The sequence below is a fragment of the Lepisosteus platostomus genome, chromosome 13 (assembly GCF_059453375.1).
Source record: "Lepisosteus platostomus isolate fLepPlt1 chromosome 13, fLepPlt1.hap1, whole genome shotgun sequence".
Taxonomy (NCBI): Eukaryota; Metazoa; Chordata; class Actinopteri; order Semionotiformes; family Lepisosteidae; genus Lepisosteus; species Lepisosteus platostomus.
The window spans coordinates 25,293,993-25,318,180 of NC_142623.1; the positions used below are offsets into that span (position 1 = coordinate 25,293,993).

Genomic DNA, 24,188 nt, shown 5'->3' on the forward strand with positions numbered 1-24,188 from the left:
GAGTAGTAGGTGGTGATGACGTAGCAGGTCCTGTCAAGCCACATTATACAGAAGACTTTTTTATACCCATTGCTGGTCATCACTCAGTAGTCAAAATGTGCAGTCCGCAGTTAACTGATCTTCTTCAGTAAGTGTATGGGCAATTCTCTCTGAACATGGTGTAATTCTAGCTTTTCCTTAATTCACTTTCATTTTACTCAGACTGTTAACTGCTTTCGAGTTATTTTTGTTATGTTGTTAAAACTTGTGTTGATCACACTCAGATTCCAGATAGTTAAGCAACTTTATAACAGGCAGACACATAGACCATAAAGTTTGGGATAAAAAATCTCAGGTTAAACCACTGTACAGATTGCATTAGAATTTGCAGATTGTACCTGGTAATTAAAACAAATGGGCAAGTACATTTCACAGAAGATTTATATATGTTACAGGATGTGATACTTGTTCAAATGCAACCTAAATGTAAACAACAGAGTCATTATTCATTTCTCAAAATTAATTACCTCATGTTCCATATCTATCTGCATTATCAGAGCAAAGGTGGAGAGGTGAGTACAGCTGCACACTGTGTGGGTTTCATTTGAATATGTTGCTGTGCAGCCTTTCACAGACCAGACCGTCTCCTTCCAATAGACACAGGTCAAAAGTCCATTTTCTAAATGGGACTAAAGAAAATTGCATGTCAGCTGCATTATCACTAAATATTATTTTTCTTACTCAGACCTTTAAACAAATATTGGTATAATTTTTAAAAGTTACAACAATCATCATCAGGTTTTAAAATGAATACTTGAATAGTAAATATGCACACAAGAGTAAAGCACATGCAGGCCAAGGCAGAGGAATGGTACACATACTGGTACACATGGTACACATACTGTAAGTATGGCAATTACAACAAATGTAAGCAGAATTGAAAAGTTCTTTGTATGCATCGGAAAAGTGTGAGAGTTTTAAACTACATATAAATGTAAATCCTTTGGATTTTTAGTGCACATTTTATTAAAATTGGAGCATATGAATGGCCCCTAATTATTTATTTAAACCTTTTTTATCTAACTATTTATTTTGAAACCTTGGTGAATAATAATTTTCACATAAGCACCAATCATTTCAATCACTGATGTGATTAAATTATCGATCAAATCAAATGACATACCTTTGTGTGCTTTAAAGTAAAGTTAACAGGCTCTGAGAGGTTGGTTGTCTTTGTTTTGGGTAATGTTGCAGTTATAACATCTGAAATCATCTCTGTCTGATTTCCATTCTCAAAGTATTCAACACTTAGAAGTTCTTCCATTTCAGTGTAGGACATAAAAGCCACTGCTGCTGAACCTGATAACACACAGTTGTCAAATGCTTCTTTAAAATATGTAAAAGACCTTTTTTTTAAAGGGAATTTTTGTGATGCCATTTTTTTTGTGTGATTTGAGACATAAATCTGATGCAACATTTTATATGTAGCAGCATGTTATTATAGATTTGTAATCAACTTTATGCTGCATTGACCAAACAATAAAATAGGAGTTTAGGCCAATATGTAAAGCACTAGGAATGATGGATAAGAAGCTCATCATAAATCTATAACACAGACGTTGACATTGTAAACTCAATTCATTCTCAACCTCCCTAATGATGAATGATCCAACATCACCCCTCTCAGTCTGATAAACCAAAAGGAAGACCCCCTTTACTTAGCCCATGGGTCAGAGGTCACAGTCAATTACCCAAAGGATGACCTTATTATGTTACATTAGGTATTTTATAAAAAGTAGGGGGTCAAAATCCTAAAAAATGTGAAGATAAATACTTTCTCAAATTTTGTATTTTGAGAAAAATTAAGAATCACTCTGATTGTACAAGTGTAAATGTCAATGAAATCTGGGCCATGTTTATTTAAAGAAATACTAATCTGTAGATAACTTTTCTTTATTTCAATCTTCCTGCTTCCCTGGATGAATAGGTTCTAGGTTCTCTTCATTTACTCTGAGAACGAATCAAGTGCAAAGAATAAACCCCACTTTGCTGAAGATCCCTGAGTTTTAATAGTAATTTTAATTTTAGTAATTTGTGTTTTCTTAAAGTAGGTAAAATCCCACCAATTTTCCAACGATTTTATCCAACACTGGTGTTGGGGGAGAAGGACGAGCCTATCGCTGAAATCAATGGGCATAAGGCAGGATACAGTACGAGTATGTTTTGGATGGGACACATACTGTACAAACTCCATGCAGATCACACCCAGGAATCAAACCCTGTGGTTTTAATCATGTCTTCCAATACAAGTTTGCATTGGAAGAAGCAGTTAGAAAATGGATGGTTGGAGTCCAATGGCTATCAGGTAGTACAGCAGATGATGAGGGAAAGACCTGACAACTTGGGGAGATGGCTGACAACAGAAGAAACCTCCCAATAAGAGATAGACACCAGGCAGAGGTCAGCTGCTGCATGTTTCAGAAGACATTTCTCATTATCTAAAAGGTAAAATTCTGCTGTATACAGTGAGAAAAGAGACGGAGCATAACTCATTATTAAATAAATATTTAGAAAATCATATTATATAAATGAACATGTGAACTGTTAACAGTACGGTGTGAAGCAGAACAGAATTAGTAAAAGTTATAGTGAGGTAAGGCACTATACTAGATTTTTACCCATGGTTGAGGCAATGTAAAAAGGTTGAGTCTTTATGACTCCAAGGTTGAGTCTTTAAGAGTCATTAACAAAGAAACAAGACAGGGGATGAAAATAGTAATGACAGATCTGCCTTCAAGACTTTTAAACTGTGCATATGTTCATCAAATTATTTAGTATGATCTGGTTAGAATCTTTTATTTTGTTTTAGAATGTTTAATTTGTTTTCAGTGATCTTTTATTTTCTATGAAACTATAATAGAGGTACATTAAGTAATTAGAAATTGTTACAATATATACAGTATGTGTTTATGCAGTAAAATTGTTTTATTACATTACCTAATTTTGCTGGATGTAAGGTAAAACAATTAGAAAAATAATTAATTCCATCCTTACTTACCCTCATTATTCTTAGCAATTGATGTCAAATTGATTTTCATTTCATTTGCTTTACTCTTCAGGAGAAGAATGTTTGTCTTTTCTGAACCACCAATCAAACGAGCCTCTGAAAGAGTTTAGTAGATGTGTACACACTGTATTCCAACACACACTGCTACACATTTTATAAGACAGTTGCTTTACATGTAGAAAATACAGTAATATCTATCTTAATGCCTTTAATATAGCCATGCAAAGCATAAAGAGTAATTTTTCAAAAAACGTAATTTCCAAATATCAAGCTCAAATTCATCTGAAAATATGTGAAAAACTGACAGAACATGTAAACAAAAGATTATATGGAAAATGAATGCAAGAAACCATAATTATAGGATTATCCATACTATTAATAGTTCCACTACATACCAGTATTTAGTCTTTCAGTACTAAATTTATCTAGAAATGAAGGGCATGTACTTCAATCTTTGGAGAATCTCACTCACAATGAACTAATAAGAAGGCCAAATGTTAAAGCTGTGATTTATGAACTGTGCTCCTTACAGAGTTTTTGTAGCTAGCTGTGAACATAAACAGATAAATGCATTAATGTTAAAATATTTATGTACATGTTCTTTTTTGGATAACCAACATGAGCGGTGATATAATCAAAACTAGAGAATGTACTGTTTAGAAAAGGACCGTGAATGCAGAGGAGGCATATCTTTCAGTAACAGCTAATCTATGGCTACCCTCCAGGTTACAGACAAGACTGGCAATTTGTGTCTTAAAATTGTGAATTGCATATATGTTGATATAAATTATATGTTCTGAAAGAAAATTTAATATATTCTGTCTTTGAAATATTCAGTTTCTTACCTAGACTGTTCAATAGTATTGTTTCATTCACAGCAGTTTTATTTGTTGATGGAACCAAGGTGGACACCAGTTTTTCTGTGGTTTGTAAAACAGCATTGCTAGCATTTGCGTCTTTTTCATCTGACAACCTTTTAATGGTGCTCATAACAGCATTCAAGTAATTTTTCACAATCTGCATATGGAAAATAATATAAAAAACACCTGAATATTATTTTTTGGAACATTTATTAAAATCTTACAAGCATATGTATTAATTCAAATATTTTAGTACAAGGAATTATGGTTCATGACAGAATGATGAGAAGGGAGCCAACACTCAGAAGTAACATAAAAGGGTGTGGGTTTGCTGGTGGAGGAGGGACACATGGTCCTTAGGAGAGGCTTGCACAATACAAGTATACAGTATGTACTGGATATGTTATGCTTTAAGATGGAGGAAGAGTCCTATTTTATATTTTAATTTGCAAATATATATATATATGATTTATGTGATGTGCTGTCCCTGAATGCAGGTTATGTTAAATGTCATGACTGAAAATGATTGTCTTCAGCACTGTTATGTCGCTAACACTTTTATCAGGTACTACTGTATATACAACTGGGGTAATTTAAATGTTAGCATGTCTTTTCCTTTCCCTTTATAGTACCAAGCTTGGCATACACCAAATTTTCTCATGTGTGTTTGAGAATGAGTAAACACATTACTGACCCCTTCATTTGAAACTGTAGTTTCATCGATTTCACTTCTTACTTTGTTGAGAAAACATATCTCCTTCAGCTGATCCTGGAAATAATAAAAAATACATTAATAAATGTCATGGGAAAGTAAAAGTCACAGTACGATTGAGACAAAGTAATTTGTCTTAAACGCTTACATAACAAGTTCTATAATGCTTTAATTCATATGATAATAAGGAGAGTGCGGTGCAGAGCAATCACTTTTGTCACCAAGACTCACAATGTTACTGTAACTATTCAATATTTCACTTTTACTACCTTAAACACAACACAATATTTGTTTTTCTATCAATAGTTGTAAGGATATAGTATGTTCAATATCACAGTTATATGAGAATAACAGAGATATCATATGGTCTTGACCATTATGAGTTAAGTCCACATGGTTGAGGTCACAAACGTTAGGTTGAATACAGTATGTGTTTCTTGAAACCGGTCTTCAGTATAAAGAAGACAATATGGACATTGTCTTAGACCAGTTCACACCCGCTACAACACTTCTATTATGGCCCAGCAGACATTAAAAGTCTCACTGCCATTCAAAATCCAAATCCATTTTTGCAGATGATATGGGTCTAAATGCTAGGACATTTTGTCTATAAGAGCAGTTTGAATCTCAACAGGAGCTGTCAATTGTGAACTTGTAACAGCTGCAGGGGGTTGGAAACCAGAGGGTCTGGGGCTAGAAAGGAACGTCCAAGTAGTTTCTACATGAAGTAGAAACTTCATGTCTCAATGACTTGTTTCCAGGAGGCAAAAGGAGAAACAGGTGAAACAGAACTTCTGACCAGATGTGAAGTAAAGCATGTACAGTAATACTAGCAGCTTCAGAACTCTGTCAGAATTGCCAAAGAAGACAATAAGTCTCCTTTTCTGTGGTGAACTGATTGGCCTTGGCTTTGCTTGTGTGAAGTGTGAAGCCCAGAGCTAATTTAAGTGGCTAGAATGTTAAAAATATTTATCAAATATATACATATTTATAAATATATCTATACATAGTGGACTAAAGCTATTAAGAATTGAGATAACTGTGACAATGCTAACAGCTACTTGTCTCTGCCATGATCAGTTTGAACAGACATTTGTGAGGACAGAGGATTTTATTGTTTTTCAACAATAAAACCTCCATAGGACTAAGAATAAAATGACGAGTAAAAAATCTAGTAAAGCCATCTGGGAGCTGAGCTTCATCTCACCCCGAGAAAAGCCCTTGGCAGTTGTTGTTGTCCATGTTGTCCATAATCACACTTCTTGCCCACTCTCTTTTGTTCAGGCTACAGAGAACAAAGAGAGGGCATTGTTTTCCAAGGAGGATCCCTTCCAGATGTAGGCTGAAGGAAGAGGGTTTAAAAGGTGTCACAATCACCTTGGCAGAGTCTGATGCTGTCAGTTGCTGGGTGAAACCACAACAGTGACCCAAATTGGCTGTTCTGAATGTAATTTGTTCCAAAACTGACATGCAAATTATGTAGCAGTATAATGTAGTTTTTTTATGTACGTATCCCACAACCCTGGAAGGTGACTGTAGAAAATTCAATGGATTTTTTTCAGGTTACCCTGCTCAGGAAGACCTGGGAATACATATTGCTGTTTAGGCAACGAAATATAAAGTTTGTCCAAGTTCAAGCAGTACAATGGAAGCGCAGAATACATAAATATAATGTATGGTTGCAAGTAAATAAGGCTTAAGCCACTAGAGAGCCTCATGAATTGAAACTGATGGTAGAGACCACACAGGTTGAAGGTATGCAAGGAACATCCAGTAAGAGGACTGGAAAATTCTATGGAGTTACAGGCAGCAGGTTGATGAAAACCCGATGGATGTGGGCAAGCACAGAGAAGAAGACTATAGAACCATGAGATCACGAAGTGTTGAGAAAAAAACCTGTCAAGCAAAAATCCTCATTAAATGGAAGGCAGAGTTGTGTAGCTGTGCACTGCAGCACTAAGAGTGACATAGAGAAAACTAAGAGAAAACCTCAGAAATGAAGCTTATGCCTTCTGAGTAAAGGCAGCAAAAGCTGGAACTCTGAGTTCCATTCCTAACTATACAGAGGTTCTCCCCGTGTTTACATAGGTTTGCTCCAGGTACTCCGGTTTCCACACAAGACCAAAGACATACTGGTAGGTTAATTGGCTTTTGAAAACAAAAATGGTGCCAATATCAACAGCATATAACAATTTCCTATATAATGTGTATTATACATGTATTTATTGCTACTCCTTGGTTATTAACTTACCAATGGACAATCAGTTGCGTCAATTGCATCTTTATCAGCTGAAAGAGATAAAAAATAGAAACAACTTAGCGTTGCTAGCGTTGGAACTTAGCCATAAGGAAGGGATTTCAGTATAAGAAATCAATAGTTTTCACAGACAGATTTTTAGGTGACTTGGGACTGATTTAAACAAAATATGTTGATTCTCTTTTCAATTACATACCCAGAAATTGATGGGTGTTTTTTTGTAGAAGCAAAGCTCTTCTGTGAAAGAGTTTCCGTGAAGTACCAAAGTATCATTCAGTCTCAAGTACATAATGTAACTATAACAGGTCCAATGCCAGTAGAATTTATTCATTCAACCTATTGCAAATTTAGCATTACTTTTCAGGCTCCCCCTGCTTCTGTGGAAAACAAAATGTTTTCAGGCCCTACTGTATGCAAATCATGGAATTGGCAGCAGGTGTCAATATTGTACAGGTATGTCATACATAACCCACCCATTTCTGGCAACTAAACAAGAATCATACACAAGCTTAGAACCCTGCTGTTTTGCTCTTGCAGATAAACTGATTCATTGTTGCTGTTGCTTATTCTACTAATTCTACTACACTTTTTCTCTGCCCCACTCTCCCAATCAATTTAACACCTTCTAAGCCCTGATAACTGTAGACTGGACTGTGGTAAATCACATTACAGCACATGGAAATGTATAAATATGTTCAAAATTCCTCTCAGCTTCAACTTCTGGGAATGACCTGGATCCTTTTCTGCACAGTCCATTATATCTTCCTGCATTTTTAACATCTGATGTTTAAATAAAAACCACAAACCTTAAGTCAGTTTTTCAGGAGTGCTTTTTTAAAAAAACTTTTAAATAGTTACAAACTTTCTTTTTCAATTAAAAGTATACAGCTGGAAACTATTTACTCTATCTATGGATCTGATTCTCATTTTGTAAGGGTACACTGTATCAGAGTAACTGAATCTTTATCTGTCATAGTGCTCTCTTTAGGCTCAGCAAATTATTATCATTTAAAGGAGTGAGCAAAATGGCTAGCTGACATTTTCTTTCTCCTCCCTGCTATTTAGACTGCACCTTATAATTTTTGCAGAATTTTTTAGCAATCTTAATTGGAATGAAATTTGTATATGTATCCTTTAAAATAAAATCACTGTAGTATGGTGACTACTATGACATCACACACACCTCTAGATGCTATCTTTGAGCTGTTACCAGTGTATTTGTTTCTGTTACCAATATATCTTCCAGGCTGCTAACATTCTAGGTCACCTAAACAGCATAACTGAATAAATTCCTTGTTTATGCAGTCCCTAACAAAACTTCACGGACACAATATTGGACATAAGTCTATTCCAAAGCCCTGAAAAAAAGGCCTATTTTAAATGGCTAATTAAACTAGTGCATAAAAACCTGCAGCCTGAGAATACACAACACCCACCCCCTCCCTTACATGCACCTGGGTCTAGAATCAAACCCAGGAGCTGAGATCTGTGAGAGGCAGTAGTGTTAACAGTCATGCCATTGTAATGCCTCCTTTTTCTTCACTCCACCTGGTGATAAATGAGAGTTAAATGAAAGAGGGAAATTCAACCTATCAGATTCAATTTTATCATCCCTGAAGATGATTCCTTAACTGCTTCTACATATGCTATTGAAAAGCAAATGTATCAAAGAGTACCTAAGTAGATTACATTGCTTTCACAAATTACTACTCATCTCAAAGGTTTTGTAGGAACCTTGGATCAGTCCTACATGAAGACTTCTCTGAAGAACTGGGCCCAAAATGAAAATGCTGTGTTCGGTACAAAATAATAGTATTTACACTGGCATGTTGTGTTTCCATATGTCCATTTCAATCCAGTACTGGCAATGTATTCATCTTCACAAGAGCAATCATAGCTTCCTTCTGTGTTGTTGCACACTGTGTTTAAACCACAGATCAAAGAGTTTTGAACACATTCATCAATATCTGCAGCAAAAGAAAACAGTTATTAGTTCCCATCTGAAAACATTTTGACTAAGATATATGATTTAGACCACTTGTACAAAACCTGAAATCAACCAAACTGAAAAGGATTATCTTTTTACCTTTTGTAAATATCATGTTAAAAAAACACTTGCTGTGATCAACTATTGTCTAGTTTCCATGACAATCCAATTTGAATGAATTTGAATCTACTCAGGTAGGCCTGAATTTCATTCACTTGCCCCGGTGCAAAACTCCAGCAAAAAAGAGAAGTTCATAATTACTAGGCATTCCCGTTGACTTGGGTTGTAGTACTGTAAGTGAGAATCAACTAAAAACAGCCTTTACACAATTTTGATTTGTGCAATGTAGATCTTATCTTCTTCTTAAAGATTACTCCAGACAAACCGTTAAAGCCAAGTTTGAGTGGGCTGCTCTTTCTGAATAACTGGTCTGCAAGGTAAATGGCAGTCCAATTGGCCCTGTGTGGGGGTGGCTCAAGGCGTACTCCTAGACTTATTGCCTGAAGAAGTGACGGATTATCAGGCGGTCTTGGCAGCTTTCAAGCAGCAGTTTGGAAGTGCAGCACCTGGTGATTCAGGAGCAGTTTGAGCACTAGGATTGTCAACCAGGGGAGAGACTAGGTGATTTTGCAACTGACCTCCATTACTTCTCCCACAGAGCTTAACATCTGTTTCCCAGTGAAGGGCAAGAGGAGCTAGCGATTCAACAGATTATCTATGGCCTGACTCCTGATTGTGTGAGGAATCAGGTGCACTTAGGAGCCCAAGTTAGCCTGGAAGCGGCACTTCAGAAGGCATGCAAAGTAGAAGCGATCCTCATTGAGTACACTGCTCCTTCACCGGAGACCAGCTGGAGCAGAGGGCTAAGCACTTGCTAGTCCAAATTCCACCCCGAGGTTCCAAGTCTGGATGTGGAGGACTCACTTGCAGCCCCATTGGAAAATGGAAACAACTTGGGGTCTGTGTAGTAGGGACACCGAAGACTCACCAACCAGTCCCTCCTGAACTACAACCTGGCTGTATGTGCACAACATCCACACTGCTCCTGTACCCCAGCTCTATTATCATATATCAGTCCATGAAAATGGAGGTCATGTTAGTTATTCCTAGATATGGGTTCCACAGCCATCATTGTAACACAGCTACAGAAGAAGAAGCATGCATGTAGGGGCAGTTCTCCAGTGGAACTATATCAGCCATGGTTCAAGGGTCAGTCTCGTTAAGCATGCATTCTAGGGTTGGATTTGTGGATCTGTTGGATCTGGGTTGGATCTGTAGGGCCCAAGCTCATCTGGATCTTCATAGAGTTGTTGTCTCTTACCAACTCTGACTCTATTTCCCCATCTGAAATACCACTAGCTGGACCCAAGAATGTCCATGATTCAGACTGTCTAGGAGAAGAATACTGAGGGATTAAGCCAGGAACAGAGTAAGCATGTCTGGATGCTCAAAAGCAGTTTCAACATATGTTTGCAGTGACACCGCAGGACCTTGGTCACACCAACATAGTGAAACACCACATTGAGGTAGCAGACGCAGTGCTGATCTGACAGCAACTTCGCTGCCTGATGCCAGTGAAGCAAACAGCCACAGAACATAAAACGCGCCAAACGGAGCTACAGAGTGCGGCTTGAAACGCAGTGCGCTGACACCCGGAGGCTGTGGCAGGGATTACAGTCAATCACAGGCTACAAGGGCTGCAGCCAGGAGATTGACACAAACAACACATCCCTGCCTGACGAGCTGAACCACTTCTATGCCCGCTTTGAACACGGGCAATGCTGAGAAGACCCCAAGTGTGCAGGGCGAGTTTGTTCTGAAACTCTCAGAGCAGGACGTGCAGAAGACTCTGAGCAGGGTGAAAATCTGTAAGGCTGCAGGGCCTGATGGGATACCACCTCGCGTCCTGAGGACATGTGCAGCCCAGCTGACCACAGTGTTTACAGACATCTTTAACTCCTCCCTGTCACGGTCCATGGTCCCCACCTGCTTTAAAAAAACCACTATTGTTCCAACCCCCAAAAAGACAAAAGTGGCATGCCTGAATGATTACCGCCCAGTAGCATTAACATCTGTGGTGATGAAATGCCTGGAGAAGCTGGTGTTGTCACACATCAACTCCTCCATCACAGAGTCCCTGGACCCCCTGCAGTTCGCCTACCAGAGCAACAGATCAGTGGATGATGCTGTCTCCCTGGCTCTGCATACAGCCTTGGAACACCTGGACACTAAGAACTCGTATGTGAGAATGCTGTTTGTGGACTACAGTTCAGCATTCAATTCCATCATACCCAGTCAACTGGTGACAAAGCTCAGGGGATTAGGTCTGTGCAACTCTGTCTGCAACTGGCTGCTGGACTTTCTTATCGAGAGACCACAGGTGGTGCGGATAGGCAATAAAACATCAACACCACTCACCCTGAGCACTGGAACCCCACAAGGCTGCTGTCTGAGTCCAAGGTTGTACTCCCTATTTACTCACGACTGCACAGCAAGACACAGCAACAACCGCATCATTAAGTTTGCCGATGACACCACTATAATAGGACTGATCAGTGATGATGACGAGTCCACTTACAGGGATGAAGTTGTACAGCTGCTTAGGTGGTGTCATAGCAATAACCTGGACTTGAACATAAAGAAAACAAAAGAGCTAATAGTGGACTTTCGGAGACACAGGCCACACACTCACAGCCCACTCAGTATTGATGGAACGGAAGTGGAAACAGTCACCAGCTTTAGGTTTTTGGGAATTCACATCTCTAAAGATCTAACCTGGACTGTGAACACTGACTCTATCATGAAGAAGGCTCAGCAGCGCCTTTATTTCTTGAGGTGCCTCAAGCGATGGGGGATGCCAATACATGTGTTGGTGAACTTCTACCGCTGCACTATCGAGAGCGTCCTCACCAACGGGATCACCGTGTGGTATGGCAACACCTCTTCGCGAGAAAGAAAGGCACTGCAGAGAATGGTCAATATGGCCCAGAAGATCATCGGCTGCGGTCTCACCGAGATTAAACAGCTCTATGAGGACCGCTGCCGTGGTAGAATTCTGGCCATCACAGAGGACAGTCACCACCCCGGGCATGAGCTCTTCACCCCACTGCCCTCAGGCAAGAGATATAAGAGCATACGGACACTTACCACTAGATTCTTCAATAGCTTCTATCCACAAGCAGTGAGACTGGCGAACACATTTAGCCATCCCCCTCGGACCACACCTACACCATCACCATCTACCTCATTGTAATTTATTTATTGTACGTCTCCAGTCATTGTTTACACGTCTGTATTGTTTACATTCAAACTGTCTGCATGTTTACTTGCACATTGTCTATTGTTTGTTTGTACATTGTCTTGATGCACTGTTTGCACTTTGTTTTGTTTTTTTTTACACTTGTTTTACAATTGAGAGACTTTCTGTAAGTAAGAATTCCATTGTACCAGCACCGGTTACATATGGCAATAAAGTTCAAGTCAAGTCAAGTCAAGTCAAGACATGCCATCTGACAGTCTGTGGAAATCACCCGTGGTGTTGTTCTCAAAGAAAGACAGCATCTGTTAACTTCTGTAAGCTGAACGCAGTAACTAGAAAACACTCCACAATGAGTTTGGATCTTCCCACTGTTTTTTCTTAGTTTTTCTCAATGGACCTGAAAAGTGGCTACTGGTGGGTTGAGCTGATTGCGAACATGTTCCCCAAGATGGCTTTCTTGACAGGCCAAGGCTTAAGGGAAATTAAGATCATACCTATTGGCCTATCCAACACCCCAGCCACCTGATACGGCTGATAGAGCGGGTGCTGGTGCCAATACCCCCCACCTGATACCTGATACCGGTCTATCTTGATGATCTCCTCGTCCACGGGCAACCTTTTGGTTATGCTCTCTGCGCTCTCATTTAAGTCCTAGAGAAGATATTGGTCTTGGGCATTGTGTGAGTGAGGCTCTCAAAGAAGAAGAAGGTGAACCATTTGAAGCCCTACACAGGCATACCTGGAAGGGAGCCCTGTTCAGCTGGAGCAAAGACCACCAGTGTGCATTTGACACCCTCATGTTCACATTGTGCAGTGAACCAGTGTTACTTGTACAGGACATTGCATCATTTATCCAACAATGACAGGATTGGTGCTCTTCTCACCCAGAAGCTGGGAGACGGAGAAAAGGTCATCACCTGTTATAGCTGCACCTTTACCGAAATAGGGTGCAGCTATTGTATCATGCAACGAGAACTGCTGGTCGGTGTGGATGTTGTGGTGCACTTCAAGTAACTCTTGAAAGGAAGGAAACCGGGAGTTCAACCCTTAACATCAGTAGGTCTGCAACTGGATGGCAGACGGAAGATGGCCCACATGGGAAGAATTGACAGGACACCTCTTTAACTCAAGGCTCTAAGGTCCCTAAGATTGGACCAAGCCATACTGATGAGGCACATGGTGTACCCTGCATCAGGAGAAGGGCTCTGGTAAATAGGTTTGCCTGCTGTCTTAAGACTCTGGCTTCTGGAAGTTTATCATGGCCCTTGTGGAGAAGGTCACTGCGGAGTCACTAAAATGCTCTGGCACCTTCATTAGGGTTTGCACGTGAGCTGATGTACCAGACACCTGCACCACTGTGACACCTGTATTGCATAGAAAGGGCATTTGGAGCAGTGCCGAATACCCCCTTCAGCCGTTCTGGGTCACTGCACCAATGGACCGGTTGGCCGTCATCATTGCACTATGATAACCTCCATCATCTGAGAGTATTTGGATGAGTGCTGTTTCAAGCTCTCATAACATTGCAGCTAGTGGGCAATCATCAGATCAATCACCATTCTGCCTATTAGATCAATCACCATTCTGCCAGCAGCCATATCACCCTGCAACTCACAACTGGCAACCCACTGAAGCTAAGCAGGTGTGAGCCTGGTTAGTACCTGGATGGGAGACCTCCTGGGAAAAACTAAGGTTGCTGCTGGAAGAGGTGTTAGTGGGATCAGCAGGGGGCGCTCACCCTGCAGTCCATGTGGGTCCTAATGCCCCAGTTTAGTGACGGGGACACTATACTGTAAACAGACGCCGTCCTTCGGATGAGACGTAAAACCGAGGTCCTGACTCTCTGTGGTCATTAAAAATCCCAGGGCTTTTCTCGAAAAGAGTAGGGGTGTAACCCCGGCATCCTGGCCAAATTTACCATTGGCCCTTACTAATCATGGCCTCCTAATAATCTCCATCTATGAATTGGCTTTATTACTGTGATCTCCTCCCCACTAATAGCTGATGTGTGGTGAGCGTTCTGGCGCACTATGGCTGCCGTCGCATCATCCAGGTGGATGCTGCACATTGGTGGTGGTGGAAGGGTGTCCCCATTACCTGTAAAGCGCTTTGAGTGGAGTGGCCAGAAAAGCGCTATATAAGTGTAAGCAATTATTATTATTATTATTATTATTACTGTGACAAATACATTAAAGCAGAGTGTCAAAGCTATCAGGCAGTAATTAAAGGGGAACTGTAGTCCCAATTTCTCAGACTGATTATTAAATGTTGAATGTTAAATAAATTGAATATATGGAAAAAAAATACAAAATTTTGAATTAAGCACAAATTGTGAACTTTGTGAAAGTACCATAAGTCGTCATGTTGACGCACCTCACATTTCACTTCCCCATCTACATTTAGGGACTGTGGTGGAGATGGTGAATAACTTCAAATTTCTAGGTGTTCACATCTCTAAAGACCTCAGATGGGCACTCAACATCTCCAGTCTCATCAAGAAGATACAACAGCGGCTGTACTTCCTGAGAAGGCTGAAGAAAATACGCCTGCATCCACGGATCCACGCCAACTTCTACAGGTGTACGGTGGAGAGCATACTGACCAGCTGCATCACAGTCTGGTACGGTATGCATCCGACCATAAGGCACTGCAGTGGGTGGTCAAAACTGCCCAACACATCATCGTCAGTGCCTTACCACTCATCCAGGAAATCTACAACACCAGGAGTCTGAAAAAGCCACCAAAATTATGTCTGACAACACTCACCCCGGTCATAACTTGTTTGTCCCCCATCATCTGGTAGAAGGATCCGGACACTCCAATCGCACACAAGAAGACTCCAAAATAGCTTTTTCCCCAGAGCCGTCAAGCTGGTGACGCCCTCACTCCCTCCTATCATACAATGATCTCTCCTCACTTCTTCCTGTACCCACAATGACTGTACTCCTACACCACTTCATACACAACAACTGAATGTAAGCCAAAATTGTAAAAACTGTACTAGTTGTACTATTTAATAATCACTGTATTATTTTTGCACTGTTCACCATATTACTTTTGCACTGTTTTTGTCCTCTTTGTATACATTTCTCTGTTTGTATATTTGCACAGTTTTTGACAATTTTGCACTGGTACCATACTGTTGTTTACACTGTTTAATTGTATTTCTATTGTCTTGTCTGCTGTTCTATATATATACTGCACCTGAGAGACTAATGAGAAACACTTTTCACTATACTATGCACCTGTGTAAGTTTAATGACAATAAAGTTGAATGACTGAATTAGAGTTCCCTCGAATTGTCATGTGATGCAGCCCTTCCTGCTTTCTAGTCTCTGTAGTGAATAATGTAAAGGGATGTATGAGCGAATAAATACAGGTTGTACAGCAGATATTTCTCAGAAGAAATGTTCCAACGTGATCTGCATGTATTGTTAACAATTAAGTAGTATTTTCCAGCAAAACTGTCTTGAAATGAAAAGCAATATTTCTTTATGATTAAAAGAGATATATTCAAAAGCTTGCTTGTTTACAATGTCATAAGGCCGCATAAGACACCAGAGGTTTTGTTGCCTCGTTCACAGAACATGGCGCTGTGCATACCTGAAAATACTGATTCTTTCTAACCCTGAAATATGAAAATAGCTTTGCAGTTCCCCTTAAACAGCACTTACTGTACATGATTATGAGGAGGAGGGTATTTATTGCCACTACTCTGACATTGCAGTGCTCGGTCTTAGCTGTGGCTTTGTGACCTAGCATTTGTCTTTAATCTTAGTACTGTATGTATAACTCGTGCTCAATGTACAGATGACGCCATTCGGAATTCTAGGGGCATAAAGTGCCATTGGTGATGCTTCCATTTCCAAAATATAGCGCCTTATTTTCGGGAGGGGCATTAGTGCTCTTTTTGTGCTGGTTTGTGCCATAGGAAGTAGCTCAATGTAAAGGGTTCAATTCCTATGGTGCTATATGTGTGCAGTTTGTTTGTTCTCCTCAATTCGTGTGAGTCTTCCCCTGGGTGCTCTGGTTTCCTCCCATACTGGGAAGAAATACTGTGAGGCTAATTCTTTGTACTGTGAGTGTGTGTCTGGATAAATCATTATAAGTGCTGGTTTTGTTATTAAGAACATGAAAAAAGCCACATTTGTTAACACTTTTCTTTTCCTGCTCAGTGGTCGCTGTGGTCACTGTGCATGATGTTGGAATTTCTTGAGCCTCCCTCTTCACTTTGTTCTGTGACTTCCCACTTCATTTTTTCCATCAGTCAAAAAATAAAATAAGATTTACCTCCTGGTCTACTCCTAGCATCAAAATGTTTTTAACATTATATGCAGTGCTGTTTTTGGACTTGCTTTAATTAACCATTGTATTCTAGAAAACAATAATGCACAATAATAAACTTTTATTTTATAAGGGCCTTTAAAAACGGATAAACAGTAAGTAAACAAAGAAAAAAAAGCCAAAAAAACATGACAGACACATTGGAGTTCCTAAGCTGGCCATCATTGTCTAAGAGCGATCTGTCTGTTCCAATACCTGCTTCCCCTCCGATGTTAACCTGTATGCCCTAGTAGGCACAGTGAATTATTAGCTATGGCATAATAAAGGGAAAATATTAATGTTAAGTGTGAATAATTACCTCTAAATGAAGACAGTATGCAACAGCAGCTGTAATTGTTGATGTATGGATGACTGAATATTACTTCACAGAATTCTTAAACTTGACAATTTTCCTTCCTCATTTTAACATTACTTTGCTTGAGAAATTTACCACCAAATCCCACTGTTTTTATGTTTTTTTGTTGGTAATCCTGTCCATGTTTAAGCTGTGTAAATCTATAAATGTGTATTCATGATAAAGAACATGGTCAGGTAAAGTACTGTATAACTCATACATAAGTTTGTTGCACCCCTCCTCCACTTTTCTCAGTTCTCACTTTGCAGGTCCCAGCCTTGTCATCCACAAAGGAGGGAAGAACGAGAAAGGAGATCAAATAAGAAAATAATTGTTTCATAACATCATTAATTTTATATGTTTGTAGTTTATTGTCTTTTTAATACCACTTTGATATTCTAGATTATAATTACAAAGTACATACCTGTATATTATATTTTCAAAATTGCGATTATTGTAAACCAGTAGAACTGTTTTTTGTTCGTGCTATTGACAGTATTCATGTTTGCTAACTCATTCATGTTCATTCATGTTAGTGATTTTAGTGTTAATGTTAGTGGTTAGGATAAATGATTAAGGGTGTCAAAAGTGTAAGACAAAAGACCAAGACAGAACAGGGAAAGGAGAAGAGAAACAAAAGAGCAGAAGAAACCATAAGAGAGAAGAGAGAGAAAGGGGAGATAACTTGAGGAATGTGCCAGGCAAGAGTTCCTTGTTGGAGCAAGTTGGGGTATGCAAAAAGACAAATTCCTAATACAAGAGATTGCATATGGCCAATAAAGGCATCTTATCTTATCTTCAAGATCATCAGAAAAGACACAGTTGGAGCTAAGTCTTTGAATCTTGCCAAGAAAGCTTGCTATTCTTGCAGATCCTGAGTGAAGAATCCCTTAGTTAAAAACAGCCATTCCTGCTTGGTGGGTGCTTTTTTAAAATAGGGAGACAGGCTCACATTTTGTGGCATCCAGCTTTTTAGAGAAAAAGATTTAATCGTAGGTTGTATTCTGAGTAGTCTAGACGTACTTCTCGGAAACGTCTTGACTATAAACTTGTACATAGAGACACTTACAACAATTCAAATTTGATGCAGATGTTTATGAAGAAAGTGGAATACACTTCCACTACCAGCTGTATAAATATATTATAAAGGAACAGGTAACGGGTTTATTCCATGCTGAAAAGAAAGGAAACACAATGTTTCGGCCGTGGAGCCTTCTTCAGTTGTGAGTGGATATGGATATTTATATCCAGAAATTAATATAATTAATAATGTCCAGAAACTTATTTTTTTATTTTCAGCTATCCAAATGTCATTGTAGTGACACGATTCTATATGAATATTCAATATTAAGTGGATTTAAAAAAATACTTCATCTTTTGTTGTAGAAAGCTAACTTTTTACTAACATCTATACACCATAAGTGCCACCTATCAATCATCAATGGCCAGTGGTTTTGCCCTTGGTGCTTCATTTGCTTCACTATAGTTGTGCACCTGCATTCTCGTAACCGCTGCGTGCCAGCCTGCTGGCTCCCTCAACTTTACTGCCTCCCTCACTGGTCCCAGCACCATCCTTCTCCTGCAAAAGGATCCTGTTTCCTGTTTTTTTTTTTTGTGGTCCATTGCAGGGAGCTAATAAAAAGCATCCTGGAAGACTAAATTTTATGCCATTTTTTTTAGTTTCATCTACGATCCTTATTGATCATTTGAAGAATTGTAGCAATAAGACCTACTGTTTCTTAATTATTGTGTTTGAAGTATAACGGATGATAACTGTTGTTGTGTGTCTGTGTGGAAAAGATGACTGAATAGCCCATGTTGAGATTTTACTTTGTAGAAACTTGGAAGTCTGAAATAAAGCTTCCTACATCTTACAGTATAGGGGAGCTCCTTAGCTAAGTCCTTCCACAGTTCCTAGTAATTATAGACAGGTACAGTATGTAAAAAGGACATAAGAAATAAATCTAGAATAGAGTGATGTATTTTTAGTAATATACTATCATAGTATACATACATATCATATCATATAAGAATACTGTACAATACAAAATGCATTTATTTTTCTATGTTTTGTGAATCTTGAATATCTTATCACATAAAGTAGTAAAGGGTCTAAAAATATGCATAGCCCTGAAAAGCTGACTAGCTACCAGGAGAACTGGTAAAGCAGGGCTGACATAGCAGCGGGAATGCTGCAAGAGTGAAGTCTGAGCCACAGTTTATTTTGTTGTGATAGATTCTGATGAAAACTGGTAAGTCACAGCAAAAGCAGCTTAAGTTACATTAGCTGTTGAATATACATTGGTTTTGTGGACAAAGTTATGTGTTATGTTGCCCTGGGAATGAACTTTTTTTTCTTTGAAACATAAAAGCCCTACACTACTAGTTCAATCAAAGAGACCTTCTCCTTATCATTCTACCCGTTAAAGTCTGACAGTTATAAAATATGAGAAAGTCACTGAACATTGCATTACTTGCATTTTGAGTTTTTGTAACTTTTACACAGACAATACACAGAATAAAGAAGTGATGTATTGAAATTAACAAGCTTTCAGAAAATTGCAATGTGTTGATTATGGTTCCTCCATCTTGCCACCAGAGGGCACCCCAACCTCTATTGCCTGCTCTAACTGCGCAGCAGACCAAGCAGATGTCAGTAGCCAATCCATGCTCCCCAAGTGTCCCTAGCTCACCATGCCTCCCTTCCTCAAGCCTCTTTAAACCCTGCTCATTGTTCACACAATGCTTAGTATTGTTACCTTAACTCTGAGCTCTAGTTCTAGCCTTTGGTACATTCTTCCCTTATTCCTGCTGTTGTCTCATTCTCTTGTTTTTTTGTCTTTCCATCGTTTGCCTTATCATTGTTCCTGAGTTTTGTCTGCTTGTAGCTTCCTGGATTGGTTTTCCTCAGTTTGGATAGTCCCTGATCTTCTGTTTTCCTGCAGGATTCCTAACTTGGTTTTTGGATTTTGGCCTTTTACTCAAATCTGATTACTGGATTGTGTTCCTGGACCTGGATTGTTGACTTCTCCTTCTGGCTTTGAACTCCTGCTCACCTTTAGACCCTGGCCTTGGAATTCTCTGTTTACAGAGCTGTGGGCCAGTCTTACAGTGTTTTAATTGATATCTGACAAACTTTAACATTGTTTAAAAGGTTCTCTTACTATAACCATGATTAATGTGTGTACTGTAGCACATTCGGCTGGAACTGCAGCCAAAGAGAGCCCGGCTGAGGTACGCGGCGAGGGGCAGGACGGAAGTGGTAGTGGTCAGGGCAGGGATTAAGGAAGCCTCTGACCAGTGCAGATGACCCACAGTGAAAGGGGCGTACAGTCTGGGGAGATCGCCTATTTTCGTGTAAATAGTTCCCTGGTTTCGCACCCCTGTGTGTTGCTCTCTCTCTTTTCTCTCCCTCTCTCGCTCGCTCTCTCTCTGGGCTGGCTGTCTCTCTCTCTCGGCTGGGCGCAGGAGGCTGGCTGGCTGGTGGTGCCAAAAAGAATTAAAGCGCCGTTTTTCACTCCACAAAGTCTGAGTCTCTGTGTCCGTCCTTGCTGAACCCGAATTCGTTACATTGGTGTTAGAAGTGAGAGGATGGACAGTGAACGGCCGTTGATGTCGGACTTGGAGAAGCGCCGGTTCCCCCAGCAGCTGAGCCCTAAAACACCTTTTGGGGGCCAGCATCAGCCTCCAGGCCCCGGGAGTGTTGCGGGCGAGGTTGACCCAACACTGCCGCCTAGCGGGAGAGCCACTGGGGCTGGTTTCCGCAGATGTGGCCTACTTAGCCCACCAGGGTTACCCTACTCTCCTGGAGGAGGCCCACCCAGAGATAGCGCTCCAGGCGTTCCTCCGGGCCATTGCGCCAGCTGAGGTGCAGGGCCACGTGATGCTGTCCGCGCCGGTCTCCTTGGAGCAGGCCCTGGCTCTGGCTCCCTGCTGGGCTGCGGAAGTGGCGCATGTAGAATTTTTTGGGGAGGAGGAGGCAGCCAGCGTGGCGACGCCAGGGGAATGACGACGGCCAGTCATCTGCCACCACTGTGGGGAGAGGGGGCACTTTGCCTTAGAGTGCCGGGCACCGGAGCACAGGGGACTCCGGATACCATCGGGAAACAGGAGCGGGGCAGCGTAAAGGGGGAAGGCAGCCCTTGAATGAAGCTACCCTCACTCCGGAGAGCCAGCAGGAGCATTTCACCCCATCCTGGGGTTGGACTGGTTGCAGCAGGTGGGTGGCTGCCTTAACTTTGCCTGCGGGAGTTGGTGGGGCAGGGGGAATGAATCTGTCTCGCAGCAGACGGGGTGAGATAAGGCATGCTGTGGGGAGCTGCTGCAGTGTAGCAGCAAGGGCCTCACTCGAGACCAGAAACGGTGGCTGTGAACTCTCCTTGCCGAGAAAGAAGATCTGCACCCGCAGGGCTCTCACACAGCATGGGATCGACACCAGGGATGTGCGGCACATTCGTGTTCCGCCCCGGCGGATGGCCTAAGGCAAGCTGGCAGCCGCGAAGCAGAAGGTTCGGAAGATGGCCGCAGCGGGAGTGATTGAGCCTTCCGCGAGTCTGTGATCTTCCCCGGTCGTTTTAGTCCGGAAGAAGGATGGCTTATGGAGATTTTGTGTAGACTATAAGAAGCTGAACAAGGTCACCCTGGACTACATTTCCGGGTCGACCTGGTTCAGCTTGCTCGATCGCCGCTGCGGTTACTGGCAGGTTCCACTCGCCCCCAAGGCTCCTAGATGGCCTTCTCGATGGCCTTCTCCATCAGCCAAGGGCTCTGGCAGTTCACAGTCATGTCTTTAGGACTGTGTAATACCCCGGCGACATTTGAGCGGTTGATGGAGCGAGTGCTGGCGTCAGTTCCACAGAGCAAGTGCGTGGTGTACTTGGACAATTTGCATGTGCATGCCTGGGATTTCGAGCAGGCCCTGGAGAATCTCTGGTTAGTGTTGGCTTGCATCCAGTGGGCCGGGTTGAGGCTCAACCACAGAAAATGCGAGCTCCTGCTGTGGGAGGTCACTTTCCTGGGGCATGTGGTCGGGTCGTGAGGGGTGGCCACGGACCCAGGGAAGGTTGCCGCGGTGCGCAACTGGCCGGTGCCCCACTATGTGACGGAGCTCCACAGTTTCCTGGGGTTGGCGTCTTATTATCTAAGGTTCTTCCCGGACTTTGCCAGCCTCTCTGCCCCGCTCCACCTCCTCACGGAGAAGGGGGAGCGTTTTGTGTGGGGGGCAGACTATGAGGCGGCCTTCCGGGGCCTGCGGGAGGCACTTGTGGGGGTCCCCGTCCTGGCCTTCCCGGAATCGATGCTGCCCTATGTGCTAGATATAGACGCCAGTGATACGGGGGTGGGCGCAGTGCTCGCATAGGAGGGGTCAGACGGGGAGAGGGTCGTCGCGTACTTTAGATGGGCGCTCAATAAGGCAGAGATAAATTATTGCGTCACCCAGAGAGAGTTGCTGGCTGTAATCTCAGCGTTTCACAATTTCAAGCCCTATCTGTTCGGGACCTGGTTTAAACTGCGGACGGACCATGCATCCCTCACCTGTACGACTTCACGGTTGTGCACTGTGCGGGGTCTCGCCACCGAAATGCAGAAACTCTCTCACGGAGGCCCTGCGAGGCAGCGGACTGCCGCTATTGCGCCCGGCGGGAGCAGCGTGAGGAGGCCGCCTGTGTTTCATTGGTAAGTTTCATTGGTTTCCAGAAAGGGCTGAAGGTAGCGGAGCTGAATCTCTCTGGAGATAGCCAAGGGGATGCAAATAGTGAGCAGTGTAATGTCCAACCGAGATTGAACTGCAGATAATCGAAAACAGGCAGGGAGACATGTTCAGTTCAGGATGCAGGCATGTTCTGGGTTTCAGATCTCAGGTTTTCAGGGTTTCATTAGCCCAACCAATGGAACAGAGCACAGCACTGTTACAGGATATCTCAATGTCAGAGCACCTCTTCAGTGGCATTTCATGGATTATATACCTGGTTTCCCAGGGCAATTTTGGACTGTGAGCTGCTGCTGGTCTGGGCATGACATTTATTTTTACTGTTATGGTATTCTTAGGGGGTTTGATTTAAATATATATGTTTAAGAAATGTTCTTTTTAGGAGGTTGACATAACAGAGGAAAGTTCTAAAAACTTGTTTCTGAATTTTCAGTTAAACTTGAAAATGATGAATGTTTAAATATTTTAATCTCACTTAAAATTAAATGAAATCAGACTTGTCAAGATGTGTTAATTACGAGATGAGCCAATTGTACCTGAATATTTAACCTTTATAAATCCAAAGCAATTGGGTTTTCTTCATTGCATAGTAATCTTTAATGCAAATTATAGCTAATCACTGTACTCTCATTGCTGATAAATGTTCATTCATCACACTATAGAAATAGAATAGCAAAGAGAAATAAAAATAGCAAAGACATTTGTAAATCAAACAAACCTTTTCGATACGTTCATTAACAACATGTAATGCCTAACAAATTGATTACATTTATTACATCAATAAATGACAAAAGTATTCCAGCATAAAAGTTTCATATTTTGCTTGTCAAGATATAAATAAAAAATGAGATAATAAGATGCAAGATGCTAGAAGTTCCAAATCAGATGGTCAGTTCTTGATAATTAAAAGAATATTCCTTTATTAATATTATTAATATCAAATCTACACATTTCTGTCATTTTAATTAGAACTTCTACCATCTAGCAACTCACAATGAAAAGCAAACAATTAAAACAAATGGTGAGTTCCTGCGCTCTACTACAGAAGGATATTTTGTGAAGTTTCTGAGTCTTTACATGGATATTTTAATGAGGATTTGAGTGGTGGTCCAGAAGCCATGAAAGGTTCCCCCTAAAATTGTTTATGTTTCCTAAACTGGGAGCCAGTATTTAAAATGTATTATATTTATATGTAATATATTATATAACTATATAATAGTTTAGGTCGGTAGCTGTGTCAGCATGCGTAGGCTGCAAAGGAACAAGTAATAGGTTTATTCCATACTGAAAAGAGAAGAAAGAAAATAAAACATTCTGGCTGTGGATCCTACTTCGGTTGTCATAATATATACAGTAATAGATATATTTTAGATATTTATTATAAATGATAATTTATTTATTATTTATTATTTATTATAATTATATATTACATAAAATGAGAGGTAACCATGGGTGTCTTAAAGGGCAAATTTCTACTTTTTTCTTGTTTCTTTATTTGTACAATTTTATTTATTTCTACTCAGACAATCTAAAAAATGAATAAAAGAAAATGGAGTACTTACTAGTAACAAGTTAATAAGAGATTTAACTGTTCACTGCCCACTGTTTGTTTTGAGGACTTAACATTAGAGTAAACAGAATGCAATGTATTTAAATATTTTACTGTATAACCAAAACAA

At 40.8% G+C, this 24,188-nt stretch overlaps 1 protein-coding gene across 1 annotated transcript in view; it reads right to left on the reverse strand.

The window, feature by feature from the left end:
- Positions 1-24,188, reverse strand: part of LOC148650238 (adhesion G protein-coupled receptor E3-like) — a 50,300-nt gene that overhangs the window by 24,145 nt on the left and 1,967 nt on the right. The window contains exons 4-10 of the mRNA XM_088604925.1: positions 8,696-8,842; positions 6,870-6,907; positions 4,601-4,675; positions 3,892-4,063; positions 3,038-3,142; positions 1,163-1,338; positions 507-668 (exon numbers count right to left, since the gene is read on the reverse strand). Coding sequence (XP_088461051.1) covers positions 507-668; positions 1,163-1,338; positions 3,038-3,142; positions 3,892-4,036 — 588 coding nt within the window. The 5' untranslated portion in view covers positions 4,037-4,063; positions 4,601-4,675; positions 6,870-6,907; positions 8,696-8,842. The remainder of the gene's footprint in view (positions 1-506; positions 669-1,162; positions 1,339-3,037; positions 3,143-3,891; positions 4,064-4,600; positions 4,676-6,869; positions 6,908-8,695; positions 8,843-24,188) is intronic.